Source organism: Eutrema salsugineum, unplaced genomic scaffold, assembly GCF_000478725.1.
Source record: "Eutrema salsugineum unplaced genomic scaffold, Eutsalg1_0 scaffold_16, whole genome shotgun sequence".
Classification (NCBI taxonomy): Eukaryota; Viridiplantae; Streptophyta; class Magnoliopsida; order Brassicales; family Brassicaceae; genus Eutrema; species Eutrema salsugineum.
Window position 1 is genome coordinate 5630297 of NW_006256858.1, and position 19711 is coordinate 5650007.

Consider the following 19711-nt stretch of genomic DNA (forward strand, 5'->3'; position numbering starts at 1 on the left):
GGCGCTGAGCTATTGACATGGTCACACAGATGTCACATAGCCCATCAAACAAGTTTGAACCTCAGCATACCTCAACTGAGACGAACACCTGATCTAGCTATTTTTACAATCACTAGTCACACAACAGGGTTCACAATCAAGCATGCTTATTCTTTTTCTGATGAGATCTTAATTTATATTTATATATATATATATATATATAGATCTGACTAGATGCACAGAGAAAATGTCTCTGTACTTCGTAACATGCCCTAAACTCATCAGATCTAAACTCCACACACGAGAAGAAGACAAGAGAATAAAAATATGATCTTAGATCTAATCCTCACCTTAGCTAAATGCAGATCTGGATTAAGAAAAACTGGAAGCAAGAGAATCGAGAAGACGACAGGAAAGAGAAGGCTCGCGAAGGCTTTTTCTCCTTTCAGCCGGCAGCAGCAGCGATGGCAAAGCTCGGCGGTGGCTTGGTCTCAGCAGCGGCTTGGTCTCAGCAGCGTGGAGCTCTCTCTCTTTCTTTCTTTTGATGGCTAGGGTTTTGGAAAAACAAATGAGGCTCCTCCTCTCTTAATTCTTCATTTAAATATGAGGTTAGATTATTTTTAATTAGACTGAGACTTGATGGACTTCTTCAAGATAAGATGGGTTTAGGGATGTTACATGTATTATGCAAAAACATTGTCATTTTCTGAACATCAGAACATGTATATGTTAGGCGTACCTCTTTCTTTGGATTAGCAAAACAATTATTTTGCACCTTAACAGACTAAGAATTGATGACACAATACATATTTAAAAATTATCAATTGTAATCGTTCACGTTTTTTATTTTATTTTTAAAGGTATTCGTTCACATTTCTGTAAAACCGAACTCTAAAAAGTTTTCTAGTACCCTAAAATAGGTTTCAAGGTAGATTTTATTTTAGTTAGAATAAGAGGTTAATCTATAGCTCTAAAGAAAATGACGATAGGAATCTAACGAACCAACCTTGCATTATAACTTCATCCAAACTGGCTGAAATTGGATCATAAAATTATAGTTTCGTGAACTTTTCTGTCGAAATTAACAATATCCAATTGTTGGCTTTTGTTTTCTTTTCTTTTTTTGTCATATTGAATAGAAAAATCGTCAGTGGTCCATTTTGAAAAACCAATACAGATTTGGATTATCTCCTTCCAAGATTTTTAATTTGATATTCTATTTCTAAAGTTTTACGAAGTTGGAATTTTTTTATACTGCTTGATAAAGATAAGACGAGTCATTTGGATGGTGTAACATAAGTTTTAAAAAAAAAAAAAAAAAAAAAAAAAAAAAAAAAACAAAAACATAAGTTTTACAAAAATATATCTTGATGGACTCTCATAATTTTTTTCAAAATTTTGTTTTGCCAACTTTTTTAGTTATGTATATTAAGATTTTATATACTTTTATTAACCCTAATGATCATCATTATTATATAAATATTAATATATTAGACTATTACATATTATTTAATTATATAGATACATACCAAAATTACAATACCTCATGCATACGTGACGGACAGGCCTGGCCTAATAATTTGGAAAACCTTAAAGCAAAAAAAAAAATTTAGACTCATAAATAGATCTAGTAATAAAAATAAATTTACAAAAAAAAAAATTTTAAACTCATAAAATAAACCGAATAATCCAAAAAAAATTATTATATATAAAATTTTTATATCCATGAGCCATCGAACTTCTACCCTATCCACTTGGACTGGGCCTGGTGACAGAAACAGAAAAAATTCACTATATCGATATATATTGTGTTTCCTAGTAAGAATATAAACCACAAATCTAACCAAAGATCAAAGAACCGGTAGATTCAAAAATTGAAGAAAGTATTCGTATTCTGTGGGAAAACATTCTACAATGTTGTTTTATATATGGTTTGTTCTTAAGCCAAAATGCCTACGGTCAGAACTGGATCCTTTCAAGAAAAGTTAGATGTTTCAAACATTCTCGTATACAATTGAAACGGGGTTTTAGTTAGATATGTTTAGCTTATATATAGCTACATGCAGAGGACTATTGATCCATCGATGAGAATCATGAGATCGATCTAGCTATCTAAATTTAAACACCATACGTTCAGAATGGATAAATTATGTATAACTCATCCAGGCCTTAAAAGAAATATAGACCAAATGATCGTCAGAATTTTCAAGAAAATAAAAAATTAGTTTATTAATTTTTGTTAAAAAAAAATTCCTAAACCCTAAATGCTCTTTTCTAAACTAAACCTTAGTCCTTTTTTGGGTCAAAACCTAAACCTTAGTCCTAAAACTTAAACACTCAAACCTAAAATCATAAACCCTAATCCAAAAATTATGTATATTCTTAACTTTGAAAAACAAAAATTTAAGTATCTAATCAGTAATTGCTTTTTAGCATTTTTAACTGTTCCGTATGATTGAAAGTAAAAATTATACTAATATTTAAAATTATTGTATAATGATAAAAACTTGAAAAATGATAATGAAAAATGAAAGGAAACTAGTAGGAAGAAGCCTTGAGTACTAATTCAATTATGTGGCTTGCGAGAAGCAATCACCTATCTCACTTAAGATTATGGGCCCGCGCTCAGTTCCCAAACAAAATATGCAAAGACAAATAGTAATAAATAGAGAAAAACTAAAGTCCAAACGCGTAAAAATAATATATTCCCATTTAACTCAGAAAAACCAATCTCTACTTCAAAATATCTTGCACCTATTTAAACTCATGATGAGACCATCGAGTTTCACTTACTTTAGAAGCAAAAGTGTTTTAAAACACCAAAAAACAAAAACAAAAAAACAAAAAAAAAATGGAGGAAGAGCTCGCTGTAGGGTTTCGTTTCTATCCGACGGAAGTAGAGCTGATTTCATTCTACCTAAGAACCCAGCTCGGTGGAGGAAATGTTACCATTCACAGTCTCATACCCATCTTTGATGTGTTTAGCGTTGAGCCTACTCAGCTTCCAAGTACGTATGCCATCTTTAGCTACATATATATATGCTGATAATATTTTCTTTTTAATCTATGTCATACTCCCTTTCAAAGTGGAATAAAATCAGAAATTTTAGGAAAAATGGTGCTGATAACATTTGGGTCGTTGATTTTCTGGTCCTTAGTTTAACTTCTATTCGGCAGTTTTCCTTTTTCTTTTTGCGTTTCGTGAGTAGAATAACGTGGTCATATTGAGAATTTGGTTTTGGCTGTTTCTTTGCGTTTATGTTTTAAATATTTAGTTGTGGTAAATTTCTTATGAACTATAGAAGTTCGGGACCTTCGATCCATGATTTTTTAGTGTCTGAGTTCATAAAACAACATTTCAAACGTAAATAAACCATCACCAACAACAGGAGTGGAGTTGAGCTAGTGGCCTCCATCCGCTTCTTTTTTTTTGCGCTAAAAAGATCATTGGGTTTTCATTAGGTTTATAATAAACGTTTTTTTATCAAACTATCACATTTCTGAAAATAATAGGTTTCAATTTCTATTAACCAATTTTGTTTAGTATAAACGCAAACCAAATTTAAGTGTTCATTTTTCATTTGTGGTGTTCTCTTTTCATTTGTGTTAGCTAGGTGTTTGTGTTTAGAATTATGAAAAGAAAAATAAATTGTTTACGATGCTAAACTAATTATGAGTTCATTTTGAGAAAATACATACCTAACGTTAATGCAAAAGAACAAAAACAATGATTTTTATAGTGTATTTTTTTTTTCACAAATGAACCCACTACAGTTATTATCTTACACAATCATTTTGTTAGTTGTATACGCAAAGATCAAAAACAAAATTTTAATAAAACTAGGTACGAAAATGTAAAAAAAGAAAAAAAACACACATAAACTGAGGCCTTACGCGGAGAAGTGTGTGCTTTTTGTGGGCATTTGTTTTACAGATCTTGCGGGAGAGAGGTGTCGAAGAGACGCAGAACAATGGCTTTTCTTTGTGCCAAGACAAGAGAGGGAAGCTAGAGGAGGAAGACCAAGCAGGACCACTGGTTCAGGATACTGGAAAGCAACTGGTTCACCGGGACCTGTGTTCTCGCCAGATAATCGAGTGATCGGAGTTAAGAAGACGATGGTTTTCTACATCGGGAAAGCTCCTACTGGGAGAAAGACAAAGTGGAAGATGAATGAGTATAAAGCAGTTGACGAAACATCCAGTAGTTATGTATCTACCATCCCTAAGGTAAACTACCAAATCATTTTAGTTTATCAATTATTATTTGTGCAAAACCACCTTTTTAAAACTACTACGTAAACAAGAGGTTTTTATTTCTTAAAAGTACCAATTACTTACATATGTGATTCCAATATAAATAATAAATAACTTGAACAAGAGCTTTTTTAAAAAAAAAATTACAGTGAAATATCAAACGAACTATCTTGTTTCATATATATACTAGATAAATATCTTGCATATATGCAGATTTATAATTTTTATATTTTATAACCCATGAAAAGATAAAAAAAAATTAAAAAAAAATGATATTACCTGTAAAAATATGCAATACATAAGTTTAAAAATAAAATTATTAACAATCATAAAATACATATTTACACATAAAACCATATAAATACAATAGTTAAAGCATAACTATTATAACATGATTACACTAATATAACAATAACCAATTTATGAATTAACATAATTTGTTTGGTCTAGATAAATACCCGCATATATACAAATCTATAATTTAATATTTTATAACTCATGAAAAAAAACAAAAAAATTCAAAAAAAAAATTAAAAAAAATAAGATCACTTGTGGAAGTATATTATACATAAATTTTAAAGTTAAGTTATCAACAATAGTAATATTATTTAACTATAAAATAATAAGATTATTATAATTAAAAAAATACTGTTCTATATAATTCATGAATGATATAATAACCATTTTATGCATTAACTTAATATGAGTAACATGAAATAAAAAATTACATGTAACTTATGAACTAAAAATTCGCAAACAAATTTTTTGGTAACATGTAGCTTATGAACTAAACTGAAATATGATTGCGAATTTGTAATCTATTGTTTAATTTTTCTCATGCTAAACTGAAATATGATTTTTCTTTTCTTATAAACTGTGGTTTTTCATTCTTTTTTATTTTAAACATAATTCTTTTCTTTTAATTTTTATGATTAATTAAGAACTAATCATCAAAAAAAAAATTCTAATAAGATTTGTTAAAATATAATTAGAAATTCATCAAATACATGTCAAATTTTATCTATTCATTTGACACGTGTCATGATCTGACGTGTTACTAACTTCAAATCATTTTCTTTTATATATATATAGGTATACAATAGTGCTTTGAGAGTGACATTTAGAAGAAAAAAAAAGTCGTAGATTCTTTTTTAAGAAATGTGTCTTATATGTAGTATTTGAGAAAGGGCTTTGCATATTTAGTCACTTTTAAAAGATTTTTTTTGTTACCTTTTTCAAAATGTTAGTGATTTTTTAGTATTTAATCTACTATTCATGATAATTTTGTTTTGAATATTATAGCGTGTACATGTATATATATATATATATATATATATATATATATATGTATACGGTCATGGGTGGGGGAGTATAAAGATTATGCATAAAGCCAATTATTCTTGAAAAAAGATATAAAAATGATACCGACTTTCTTGATTAAAAAGAAGGTCTTAACGATATTTGTTGTTTTTTACTTCATACAGTTAAGGCACGAATTTAGTGTATGTCGAATCTACGTAAAGTCCGGAAGCTCCAGAGCTTTTGACAGACGTCCCACAGAAACTTTTGGGATAGAGAGAACGCTTCCTAGGTATGGAACTGAAACATTGTCTCGAGCCAGAATATCAACCTCACCAGAAACTTCATATTTAGGAAGAGACCAAGTTGATATGTCCATGAATGCTACTACACAAAGAAACTTAAAAGTGGTTGATGAGCTATCACAACTCAGAGAAAAGAAGCTTCATAGCAATGGAGTTGAGACATCATCATATGCCACAATATCAACCTCACCAGAAACTTCATATTTAGGAAGATACCAAGTTGATTTGTCAGTGAATGGTATTACTACGCAAAGAAACTTAGAGATGATTGATGAGCTATCACAACACAGAGAAGAGAAGCTTCCTAGCAATGGAGCAGGGGCATCATCATTTGCCACAATATCAACTTCACCAGAAACTTCTTATTCAGGAGGAGACCAAGTTGATTTCTCGGTCAATGCTACTACTACACAATGCAACTCAGTGATGGTTGATGGACTATCACAACCTTTTTGGGAATGGGAACAACTTAATTGGTCTTAAACCTATTAAATTGCTCTTTATGACTATTAGGTATGCAAGAAAACATAAGATAAAGTAGAATAATTATAGTTTTTTGTTCTATTTAAACGGCCACCAAAATTTGGCTTTTTTTATGTAAGGTTACATGAATGAAAACCAAAAATTAAAACGTGAAACAATTTTACCCTTCTTCTTCATATTTTACAATATATTTCATTAATTTTAGTTTTATCTAGATATATATAAATGAATGTATTCTGTAATTTTATTCTTATGTTTCCTCAATTTATCAATTATCATAACATCAGTAAATGAGCCCACATAGATAAGTAAATTTACATCAGACGCCCAATTACAAAAAAGGATAAGCCTCTTACCGTAAGAGCAGCTTCTCAGCTTGCGTCGATTTTTTTTTTTTTTTTACTTGTAAGATTTGTGCTAAAAATGTCTTCGTCGCCTCTGTAGTGTCAACGAAGAAGTTCTTCTTCACTTGCCGAGTAGTTCAGTTGGGTCGCTTGGCTCTGGTCTTTTATAGTTTACTGTTTGAGGATAAATTTAATCCTTTTTACGTGGACGAATTACGTGACATTAATGACATTTTTGTAGATATGGTTTTCCGAACCAAATTAAGTCTCGTATTGGACCAGAGGTCCAGTATGGTCTAAGCTTATAGTACCGAATTTCGAATCAAGTGGGATTCGGGAGATCTGGCACGATAGACCGTTTGTTCTCCGACTCCTCGTGTCTGTCAGCGCAAACCACGCTGTCAGAAAAAAGGAAGTCGAAACTGAGTGATCAGGAGAAGGAAATGTCACATTCTCTATGTCTTATACCTAAGCTCGGTGATTAAGAAGGATCAAGATATAAGGAAGAATGGCCCGCACAGATACCCAAAGAGCAAAGTCTTCCATCCCCGGCAGCCCGGTCCCAGTATCGAGGGATCGGGGCCATGTATGAATGACTCATTTGAGCGGGAATACTATTCAAATTTCCCTTCAATCGACAATAAGAATATGTCGTAGTCTGATTTGATTGCTCATACTCTTACAAATCCACAAAAATGGCATTTAATGTGTTTTTCTTGTGTGTATCAAGTGAAAGTGATTTTTCGCAGGAGCCAGAGAGAAAAACAGAGGTTCAGCAAAAAGTCATACCGCGTCTGAGCCACCGACCCAACTTGTACTCTGAGAACAAAAGGGACGTGCCAAGAGACGGTCTCGTTGCAGGCAGAACACGCCAAGGAAAGTTGGTGAGACCATCAGAGGCGTGACGCCATCACAAGATTCGAATTCAGTCGAGTCGGGTCATGAGCCGATCCACCCGATCCACAATCTATAGACTAACCCGATATACTAACCCGGTCAGGTAATTTCCCATAAATACTTTACCCTTTCCTACGGGGAGGGGTTCACACTTTTAGCCATCTTAAGTCTCACGATATCTCTCTAGGTACTTGTAGTTCTTGAGTTAGGCACTCTGCACTATTCCGACCATCTTTCCAGTCATCTCATTTCGTCTTTCCTCCACGGCGGTTCCTAAACCGTGGAGCTCCTTCACTCTCAAACTTTTTTTTTCTTTTTTTCCACCGTAAAAAGCCCATTCTCATTCCAAGGCCCGAGTAATCCTGCCTTTCTCAAGGACCCTCGACCCACCTTCTTTCTTAAAGTTTTCCGACTTCTTTCTGTTCTCCGGACAGCTATATTGTGTTCTTTTCCGAGCTGTTTTCTGACTTGAGCATCCGAGTGCCTTCGGAAAACACACCTCCATCGTGCTTTCTGGGCCTTGACGTCTTTTCTGTTTTGCAGGAGACTTGCCCCCAGCAGAGGACTGAAAATATCCTAAACAGTTACCAAGTATTTTTCCCCTAAGGATAAATCAACTAGTTTTAGTAACCATAGGATTAACCTACGAAAATGTACTGGTTGGAAATATGCATTCAATGAAATATATGTAATAACAAAATACGAAAATGATTAATTGAGAAAGTTCAAAATATGTGGGGATTTAATTGAAAAAAATTTGAAAAAAATAGATGAAAGAGATTACTAAGATGATGGACCATATGCTTAAGATAAAGACTAAAAATAAGAACAAAAAAAATAATAAAGAATCAAAAAAATATCAAGATATAAAATAGAAAGAAAATGAAAAGAAAAGAAAAGAATTTACATGGCAAAAAGTTTGAAGTTATCAGTTGAAAAAACAGATTGAATGAAATATATGTGATAAGAAAATATGAAAATGATAAATGTAGAAGTTAAAATTATTGTTAGTTAGGATTTTGATGAAAAACTCAAAAAGATAACAGATGAAAGAGGTTACAAAAATCATAAAAAAAAATAAAAAATATATATATATTGAGAAAGTTCAAAATTATCTCTACATCAAAATTTAACTAAAAGAATTCGAAATTTGGACGAAAAACTAGAAAAAAACAATGATAGAAGAGATTACTAGGGTTATCAAAAAAACAATTATACGAAAAAATAAAAATAAAATTGTTAGTTTAAATAAAAATCTACATATTCATTTATAAAACAAAATAAAACAAAACCACGGATTCTATCATAGTGATTATAACGTATGAGACAGGCCAATAAAATTTCCACCCCAAATAGCTACCATGCATCTCCTTGTAAAGACCACCGCACATTCCTTTCTGTACGGGGAATAAAGTAAACACCAAATATAAAAACTAGTTGAACCTAAAATGTACATATAAATGTCTTGCTTTACGATAAGATGATCAATCTTCATCATTAAATCATCTTGTCTAAATAATGATGAAGTTTATCAACTTAATCCGCGTTATACTTAGCGTGAAATAATTGGTTTTATTGAAATTTTTTGAAATTTAAGAAAAAAAGGTTTTTACCTAAATTTTACATTGTATCTAATACTCGTCGATATAATTAACAGAATAATTTGTCTAGTTAACCCATTTTGTAGTGGACTAAATAATCTTCGAACTAATCCACAAAACTTATAATCTTGAAAACATAACTGTAATATATCTCATTAAATGACTCTGATTTTTGTGGTTAGTCCATGAATTTAAAAAGAAAAACAAATTTTTTCGTATCTAACTATATACAAAATTAGTATAAAAAATTAATTTTTTGTTTTGAAATATATTCAAACAAGATTTAATAAATTATAGGGAAAACTAGCCGACTTTTGAATAGTTTTTTTTTAATCATCATATATATTAAAAGCAAAGTGAAATTTGAGTTTTGAGCTCCTTCATTTAATCTTAGGGAGGCTAATTATCTTTTGCCTCTCATTTCAAAATCAGTTAGTATATTTAAAGTGGTTAAATTAAGTTTTGTTCCAAACTAAAAAATTGTTGTATCAATTTTTCCATCGAGATTATGGGTTATTGGTGTGTTGCTATAATATTTTGTTTTTATTTATAATAAAATTTTAAAATGATAATTTAAATTAAGCTTTGTTTCAAACTAAAAGATTGTTGTACCAATGTTTCCATCAAAATTATGGGTTATTAGTGTGTTGCTATAATATTTTGTTTTTACTTATAATAACAATTTAAAATGATAATTATTGGTGAAAACCTAATGATAATCGAGGCTATCATATATATCGTTCTTTAGTGCACTATTGCTCTTTTTTTTTGTTTGTTTCAGCTCCGTTTAGTTTTAGGGTTTTTGCTATATATTTTTTTTTCGATATTGGTGTTTTATTTTGTGTGAGGCGTTGCCGATATGGCTTTTTTCCAGCGTTGTTGTTTTGTTGTCTCAAAGACGACCAAGCTGTTCACGATCCATTGTTTGGTTTAAGCTGGTTTTCGATATTTGGTTGTGTTTTTTTTCCTTTTTTTTGTTTGATACACTCTAAAATCTATTTTTTCTTTGCTTATCCAATCGAATGTAACTAATAACTGTTTTGCTTTTCCATTTTTTTTTGGTGTGATAAGGTTCGTGCTCTTTTAAGCGAGTGTTTTACGCTTCTGGCTTGGTTTTAGTAGTTTTATTGTGTTTCATTACTTTTGTAATTTTATTTTTGTTTTGTAGGTTGATCTACCTCTATGGATATCGGAATGGTGTATGCATTGTTCCTTTTCATTCAAGGTATCTGCTTTCTTATAGTACGTTAGCAGTATTTTGGATTTTGCTTTTGTTTTGTTTTCACTGTCATTTGTAAGTTTGTTTGTGTTTCTTATCTGATTTTTTTTTGGCTTTCATTGTGATTTCATCGTTGTCTTTTTCTTGGCATTTCACTTTGATTGTTGTTCGTCTTATTGATTAAAGAATTAGTTTTTTCTGTTTGTTGATTGGTCTAATTCTTCTGGTATTTGGTACGGTGTTCGACGTCTCTGTTCTTACAAGGTGTTTGTTTCTTGGTGAACATGTATCTACTCTTATGAATATGCTTTTGTCTTTTGCTCCTTTTTAGCTTTTTTTCGCTTCTATGTCTTATTTCTCCCATCATCTTTATGTGGCTGCCGCGTTTTTGTTCTATCAAGGAATCGATTTCGCGTGTGTTTCCCTGTTAAAATTGCTTCTGGTCTGATTCGTGCTACCTTTCATCAGTTTTGACTCTGAGGTTCTCCCTTTTACCGATGACCTATTGATGCAGCATAACATTGCTTTTTTTACTTAACTTTTACGTAACTCTTTTGCTGGTTTTATTATTTCCTTTTCTTTTATTTTATTAACTTAATGAGACTAGGGTTTGGTGTTAGCATCTCATCTCTTAATATGAATAGGTTAGCTATTCTATCTTTGTACGACAGCTTTTGATTTAATAAACTTTTAAGAGAATATCTTTTTCAGAAATCGACTTCGCCTTTAAATTCTCAGGAAGAAATCAATTTTGAATCGTCTATAGGTTCTCTAATCTTAGAAAGATTATCGATACTTGGATTTTACGCTATCTGTTGCTACATTAGTTTGTATCCGAGACAAAACGATCCTCATCATGCCTCCTAAGAAGAATCTGCAACAGCAACTCGAGGAACAGAACGAAGCGTTTCGAGGAGCACTGATGGATTTCCAGACGGAATTGCGCGAAACTTTGCGCGTCACAATGGAAACTGCCATTCGAAATCTTCAAGCGCAGAACAATGCGCCTCCACCGTTGCGTCGTCAAGACGAATAGGTTCTCGAGCAGGAAGATGAAGAAGATGATGTCCTTGATTTCAATCCATTTGCAGGGTTAGGGGAGCGTCGGGTACAACCTGAACAATGTGTGGAGTTGGAAGTACCGAGAGTCGAGAATCCTCGGTAGGATTCTGGTTTTAAGATCGATTTACCGGACTTTCACGGAACACTCGAACCTGACGAATTGTTCGATTGGCTCAGTTCAGTGTAAGAGTTGTGGAGTACAAACAGGTCCCAGATGATGTGCGTGTTTCCTTGGTTGCCACTCGGTTTTGAGGTCATGCATCAGCATGGTGGCAGCAGGTGAAGGAACAACGAGTTCGTGCGGGTAAAGAGAGAATCGCTTCATGGGACAAACTCTAATGTTTTTTGCGAAAATCTTTCTTGCCATACAACTATGCTCGCACTTTGTATACTCGTTTTCAGAACCTGCGACAAGGGAGTCGCCAAGTCGATGAGTATGCAGCTGATTTTTTCAACTTGTTGGCTCGAAATTCTTTGGGCGAATCCAAGGAACAGTTGGTTTCTCGCTTAATTGGTGGCTTACGGTCACAACTACAAATCCAGCTTCTCCAGTTTGACCCCAATTCAGTGTCTGAAGCACACCAACGAGCCTTATCGCTTGAACAGAGTGTTCACACTTTTTCATCAGGTTGGTCTGCAAATCAGCAAAATCGCACTACTGCTGTGAATGACGCCATTGTTCAGACTGCTTCTGAGCAAGCGACACCTCCGGGGAACCTAACTCGACCAGTGGAACAGCCTAACGGAGCTCCGCCTCCACAAGTTAGTTGACCAATGAGGTTTAAATGCTTTAATTGTGGTGAAACAGGTCATCGGCAAGCTAACTGTCTGAAACGTATACTCTTTGGCGATGATGAAGTTGTTTATGATGAGTATCATGACGAAACAGAACAGGAGGCAATTGAGGAACGTGTGGAAGGGGATAAAGGTGCGATGTTGGTTATACGCCGTAATTGTCTTGCTCCGTGTGGTCTGGATGAATCTTGGCTTCATACGAATTTATTTTGTACCACTTGTATGATCAGAGGGAAAGTCTGTCGTCTTATTGTGGATTCGGGCAGTTGTGCTAATGTCATTTCGGAGGAAGCTGTCTCGAAGCTCGCTTTATTCACGGAGCCTCATCCGACCCCTTACAAGCTTGTTTGGATCAACACCAAGACGGAGATACAGATTAGCAAGCGCTGCCGAGTTCCTTTTTCTATTGGTACCATTTATAAGGACCTCATTTGCTGTGACGTTATACCGATGGATGCTTGCGATGTCATATTAGGCTGTCCATGGCAATATGATCGACGTACTAATCATGACGGGTTTTCAAACACTTATAGTTTTCTTTATGAGGGTAAGAAGATCACATTGTTGCCTACGCAGGAAACTGGTGATCCCGTGGTGTCTAGTACGGACATTGTGTCACCATCCAAGGCTCCACTTCATGACCCCTCGGTTTTGTTTCTCTCTAGATCGTATTTTGTTGAAGAAGCTCGTAATGCAGATGTCATGTATGCATTAATCCTTTCTCCTGTTGAGCCAGATTTTGTGGGTTCACCTCCAGTGGAATTTCATCATCTTCTTACTGAGTTTCGTGATGTGTTTCCAGAATAGTTACCGACTGGTCTTCCTCCCCTTCGTGATACAGCATTGTATTGATCTAGTTTCGGATGCAACTCTTCCTAATCGACCTCATTATCGCATGAGTCCGCAGGAGCATGACGAATTGTAACGTCAGGTTGAGGAGCTACTGGCTAAAGGTTATATGCAGGAGAGTTTGAGTCCAACTGCTGTTCCAGCATTGCTTATCCCGAAGAAAGATGGCACTTGGCGTATGTGTGTTGATAGCCGCGTGATCAACAAAATCACAGTACGCTATCGTTTTCTCATTCCTCGACTTGATGATCTTTAGTTCAGATTGGTTCGGCCACTATTTTCACAAAGTTAGACTTAAAAAGTGGATATCACCAAATTCGTATATGACCTGGTGATGAATGGAAGACGGCATTTAAGACGCGTGAAGGGTTATTTGAGTGGCTCGTCATGCCTTTCGGATTTTCCAACGCACCGAGTACTTTCATGCGTGTCATGTACAGGGACTTCGTCCCTTTATTGGTTGCTGTGTTGTGATTTATTTTGACGACATTTTGGTGTTCAGTTCATCCTTCTCCACTCATTTGGAACATATGCGCAAGGTCTTACAGGTATTGCGTCAGGAAATACTCTTTGGAGCTACTAAGAAGTGTGCGTTTGGTGTGTCTCAGGTGCTCTTCTTGTGCTATATAGTTTCGGCGCAAGGGTTACAGGTTGATCCCGCAAAGGTAGCTGCTATTCAGTCTTGGCCAACAACAAATACAGTGACAGATGTGTGCAGCTTTCATGTTTTAGCGTCTTTTTACAGACGTTTTGTTCCCCATTTCAGCAGCTTGATGTTGCCTATTACAGATTGCATCAAGTCGTCTCCATTTTTTTGGTCACCCGATGCTGCGCAAGCCTTTGAATTAATCAAGACCAAACTCTCTTCTGCTCTGGTTCTTGTCCTTCCAAACTTCTCTGTTTCTTTTGAGTTATATTGCGACGCGTCAAAGCTCGGCATAGGGGCGGTTTTGAGTCAGTTGGGCAAACCAGTTGTGTTTTCAGCGAGAAGATTGCTGGTTCGAGAGGTCAATATAGTACGTATGATGTGGAATTATACGCTATTGTCTAGGCAGTTAAACATTGGAGACATTATTTGTTTCATCAGGAGTTTGTTCTCTATACTGATCACGACGCGTTAAAACATATGGGTTCCCAGGATAAGATTTCAGCACTTCATGCTTCTTGGTTTGCGTACCTTCAGCAATTTACTTTCGTGATTAAGCACAAGGCAGGTCACTTAAACAAAGTTGCGGATGCGTTAAGCCGTCGTCATTCTCTCTTGGCGACATTACATGTTTCGGTGCCAGGCTTTGGAGTTCTCATCGATTTGTACCCTTCCGACCCATTCTTTGGTAACAATTGTCGCGATGCTACTCAAGATGTGAGCTCTGATTACTTCATCATGGATGGTTTCTGTGTATTTCGGAATGTAGCCTTCATCTTCAGCTGATTCATGATATTCATGGAGAAGGCCATGTGAGGAGAGACCACACGTTACATCTCATCTCTACGTCTTATTTTTGGCCTACGTTACGTCGTGATGTTGAGCGGTTTGTCCTTTGCTGTGGGGTTTGTCAAAAGTCCAAGGGTCATGCTACAAACGCAGGTTTATACTTGCCTTTACCCATTCCTGCGCAACTATGGACTGATATAAGAATGGATTTCGTACTTGGTTTACCGCGAACACAACAGGGACATGACTCTATTTTTGTCGTTGTTGATCGTTCCATGAAGATGACTCACTTTATACCTTGCAAGAAGACAACCGATGCGGTACAGGTTGCTATCTTGTTTTTTTTAGAGATTTATAGACTTCATGGATTGCCCTTATCGTTTGTTTCGGATCGCGACTCCAGACTCTTGAGTCATTTTTGGCGTTCGTTGTGGAAGCTGTTAAAGACTAGTCTGGATATGAGTTCGGCTTATCACCCTCAAACAGATGGAAAAACGGAAGTCACTAATCGAGTGCTAGGTGATTTGCTTTGTTGCTTGGTGGGTGATAACATTCATACTTGGGATAAAGTTCTGTGTCAGGCTGAGTTTACGCATAATCATGCTCTCAATCGCAGCACAGGATACAGTCCTTTTCGAGTTGTTTATGGTATCATTCCTCGAGCACCAGTTGATTTGTCATTGGCACCTGATCGCACTCGTTTTCATGCTCAGGCTTGCGATGTTGTGGAGGACTTTACTTCGTTACATGACAAGGTGAAAGAGAATTTGGAATGTTCCACAGTGAAGTATAAAGCGGCTATTGATAGTCATCGCAAGGATCTTCAATTCGAAGTTGGTGATTTCGTTTGGGCGATTTTGACTAAGGACGGGTTTTCGTCTGGTGATTACAATAACCTTAAAGCTCGTAAGATAAGTCTTTTGGAGGTTCTTGAGAAGATTAATAACAATGCTTATCGTCTTCGCCTTCTCCCTCATATGCACATTGCGGACGTCTTTAACGTGAAACACTTGGTTCCTTATTTGCCTGACGACACCACTACAAATTCGAGGTCGAATTTTTTTTCACCCCGGATGACCTGATGCAGCATAACATTGCTTGTTTTACTTAAGTTTTACGTAACTCTTTGCTGGTTTTATTATTTCCTTTTCTTTTATTTTATTTACTTAATGAGACTAGGGTTTGGTGTTAGCGTCTCATCTCTTATTATAAATAGGTTAGCTATTTCATCTTTGTACGGCAGCTTTTGATTTAATAAACTTTTAAGAGAGTATCTCTTTCAGAAATCGACTTCGCCTTTGAATTCTCAGGAAGAACTGAATTCTGAATCGTCTCTAGGTTCTCTAATCTCAGGAAGATTATCGATACTTGGAGTTTACGCTATCCGTTGCTATATTTCCTATTCAGCCCATATCTTTTGAATTTTTTCTTCTGCCAAGTTGACTTTTTGATGTTGTGATGCTAGCATTTGAACCTGAGTTTTTGATTGGTAATATCTTATAGAATTTGGCGACTGGCTATTTCATGTGTGTTTTGGTGCTTGTTACTTCTTTTTATTTGGTTAAAATAGATGTGGTGTGTACTGTATTGAGGATTAGGGAGCTATGGGATGTAACCAATGATGCTTATGAAGAGGACATATGTCACATCCGATTGTGAGACGAATCACTTTTATGTTTCCGTTATTATTATATATCTAATTCTGGTATTTGTTTATGGTTGATTATATACTAATTTGAATAGGAGAGACTCTGTCCTTTGGTGTATTGCCTGTGTATAGGTCTTTGGCTACGCAATTTTATTATGTGTATAGCGAAATATGTGTGAATCCAAACATATGCATAAATTATAGATGGACAAGATAGTTATTAGTTGTCTCCTCTCGCTTGGGTTGTTTATTTCATATAGAATTTTTCTGTTTTAAGCTTTGTTCTTGTTTTTTGCTAGGTGTTGACAAGTATCGCATTGTCTTGCATTGTTATCATGACTGCTCTGTTTCTCGAATCGATAGTTTTAGCAAAAATTGTGTTATTTTTGTGTTTAGTCGTTTGTGTTTAATATATGATTACTTTCAAAAATATGGTAATCAAATATGGTAATATTTTTTGAAAATATGTTCCTTTTCTCGATTTAGTTTGAATTCATCGAATGTTATTTATGGTTCTTCATTCCATATTGGTTAAATGATGTTTTCCTTTTTGTAGGTTCAAATCTTTATTGGGTAACACGTATCAGCACTTATGAATTTTGCTTTTATTTTGTTATTCCCCGTATTGTATTCCTGCCTGTTTGGTATTTTAATTTGTGGTTTATTTCCTTTTGTAATGTTAATCGTCTTTGTGATCTTTTCTCTTTTATTAGTCTTTTTTTTCCGTTTAGTGGGCTGATTGTTGGTTGCTGTGTTTTCGAGATGTTTAATTTTATGTATGATTAGTTTCCATGTAACCGATCATTCGTTTTTCTTGTCTTATTGTGTAGGTGTTTACTTTCAACCGTGATCTGTTTTGCTCATGTTTGTCGTGCTGACGTATCATCTCTATATAGGTATTAAAGTTTTGAGTCTCATGTTCGTTTTTTGGTTTCTGTTTTGTTTTTTTTTTCTATTTTGTTATCAATCTTTTTTATGTAGTTCTATTCTTTTTGTGTGTTTTAGCCTATGTGTAAATTATTTACAAAAATTTATTGTGTGTAATACCTTGGTATTATATTTCTGGTGTCTTATCAAGTTGTTTTTTTTTTTTTTTTGGTTTAGGAAATCCCTTAGAATGATCCAAAACTATAAATACATGTATTTTTACAAAAGCAAGAGGAACTGTTTCATCAAGTAGTCTAGTAACTTTTAGTTAGGTGAATAAGGAAAAGGTTTTTGGATTTTCATAGGTGATAAAATGGACATTACAAGAAAATATCACATATTTTTACGACATATATTATCAAAAAAATTGTAAGAGACATACTTTTCTTACCAATTTTCTACGAAATATTTTCGTAGGTTTTATGCCGTCAAAAATTATAAATGGTAAAAAAATGGTAGTAAATTTTCTACAAAACTCTTGGTAGAAAAATTTTGTTGGAAATTTTGGTAGGAAAGTCATAGAAAATACCTCACCATTTTTTATCATTTTCCTACGAACTATTTTTTACCGTTTTTCTATAAACTATTTCCTACGATTTTTCTATCATAATAATAAAAATATCAATAAAATTAATTTCAAAATTAAATTAATTCCGAAATCAAATTTGAAATTAACAAATTTATATTAATTATAAATTCCAATTATAGTATATATAATTTCAAATTTACGTAACAAGTTCTCAAATTTATATATTTTAATCTAATTGTATACTATATTTTAATGATTCCATGATACTGATTGAATAGAAATAATATTATTTTAAAGGGATCGTCTGATATTTGTTAACCAAAATTATCAAACAGTTTCTATATTTTTTTTTAAATGTTATTGGTTTTCTTATTTGAATTTGTAAATCTAAAATAGTTTTTAAATCTTGCAATGTTGACAAATACACACGTCTGCACATATCTTTTGGTTTTGAAATTAGTGTAAAAATATTTTTTTTTAGGATTATATTTTAGAAATTCTTTCTTTAAATACAAACACAATACCTAACTATGGTCCACCATAACTAATTTTTAGCCCATTACAAGCCTCATGATGAATTTACCTTGACTTCATAATTGAAACAAGTGATCGATTTTACAAAACTATGCTCAATTGCTCATCTCAGTTAATATTTTGTTCCCGTACTCGTAGAGTTCTCTCTAACAAAGTAGATTCAGTTAGAAAGTAAATAGTTTATTCAAAAATGAAAATTTTATTAATTTGAAAATCAAATGACATATTTGTTGGAAAAAAAAACATAAAAATAGTAAACTGAAACAATTATTCAAAATTATTATCAAATGCATAGCCAAAAGCCTAAAAATAAGTATTTAAAGTAGGTGTTACGGAGAATCCAACCCAAACGTTCTTCAATGGACATGCAAACAAATACGCGTCTTTCATTTTCAGCTTGTGAATCTTAGTTACTGCATCATAGCGAATATACTCTTTCAAGTTGGGAATTTCTTTAATAGCATCCCAAACATTATTCTTTTTTTTTTTCAGTTTCTCGTACCTCTTCTTCTCTTTGATGCATTTCTTCTCTTTGATGCCTTTCTTCTCTTTGTTGAATAAGATTTATAAGAACAGTGCTAATTCCAATCATTTCAGTTAGTACATTTTCAGAACGATCACCATGATTAGTTGACTCTGATGGATTACCATGGGTTTTGACTCGCTTCCTAGATGGTAGTTTTTCTTTAAGAGTTTCATATGCTATTTCGTTAGCTTCAGAAACATTCTCCATATGAACATCTTCTCTTTCTTGAACATCATTTTCAACTTCAAAAGTTGCAGCATTTGAATCACCACCTAGTCCAAACATGGTGTTTCCTTTTGCAATAGCACTTTCAAAAATGATTTGTAAATCTTCAAAGTCTTCAAAAGTGTTACCCCAAATGTATTCATGATTTGGGTGTCCCTGAATCAATGTGACATATTCATTAGTGAAAAAAAAAAATTATGAACTTTTAATAAAAAATATTTAAGAGATTAAAAGTACCTTAAAATTTCTTCACACATCTCATCCAAAGCTGTGAATTGTTTTGAAATGGGATCCCACCCAAAACCAGAACTACATCGGAGAAGTTCCGCATAGCTTTGATACTCTTTTTTCAAAGATTTCATTTGATTCACATAATTTTTGTAAGTCTTACTGCAGCCGAGTTTTTTATTTAGAACCGACAGTATCCTCGTCTCAATCGTTGATTTGCTTATAGAACCATTTGAGTCACGCCATCCCTGTTTAATACCATCCACCAATAAACGTTTCAACAATTGACTTTCCTGGGATGTCCACGGGAAATATCCACATTTTTTTCTTTGGTTGTGAAGTTTCTCCGGTTTCCATCTAATTAAGAAAAAAATTACATGAATACATTAACGTACATGTGCATGTATGAAAATAATTCAATATATAATATATGTATATGATATAACATATGAAAAACATTAATTGACAGATGGAAGACCTTTTGAAGAAAATGGAAAACAATTTATTATAAGCAAAAAGATACAAAACAATGTAATTGAATACAAGAACTACTCCTTTCAAAAATGAACGAT

General features: G+C 33.7%; 1 protein-coding gene and 1 pseudogene across 1 annotated transcript; one reads left to right on the forward strand and one right to left on the reverse strand.

The window, feature by feature from the left end:
• Positions 1-2775: 2775 nt before the first annotated feature.
• Positions 2776-6487, forward strand: LOC18021268 (putative NAC domain-containing protein 61). The gene is made up of 3 exons (XM_006404403.2): positions 2776-2987; positions 3914-4206; positions 5718-6487. Exons 1-3 carry the CDS (start codon positions 2831-2833, stop codon positions 6318-6320), a joined length of 1053 nt encoding a protein of 350 aa, XP_006404466.1. The 5' UTR covers positions 2776-2830; the 3' UTR covers positions 6321-6487.
• An 11956-nt stretch (positions 6488-18443) lies between these two features.
• On the reverse strand, positions 18444-19496 carry LOC112087741 (annotated as a pseudogene).
• Between the last annotated feature and the right edge of the window lie 215 nt (positions 19497-19711).

Excerpts from the sequence above, each read along its gene's own strand:
- LOC18021268 (XM_006404403.2), top strand. The coding sequence starts at position 2,831 with ATGGAGGAAGAGCTCGCTGTAGGGTTTCGTTTCTATCCGACGGAAGTA. Across the intron at positions 2,988-3,913 it reads TGAGCCTACTCAGCTTCCAA|ATCTTGCGGGAGAGAGGTGT; the intron begins GTACGTATGCCA and ends TTTGTTTTACAG. Across the intron at positions 4,207-5,717 it reads ATGTATCTACCATCCCTAAG|TTAAGGCACGAATTTAGTGT; the intron begins GTAAACTACCAA and ends TACTTCATACAG.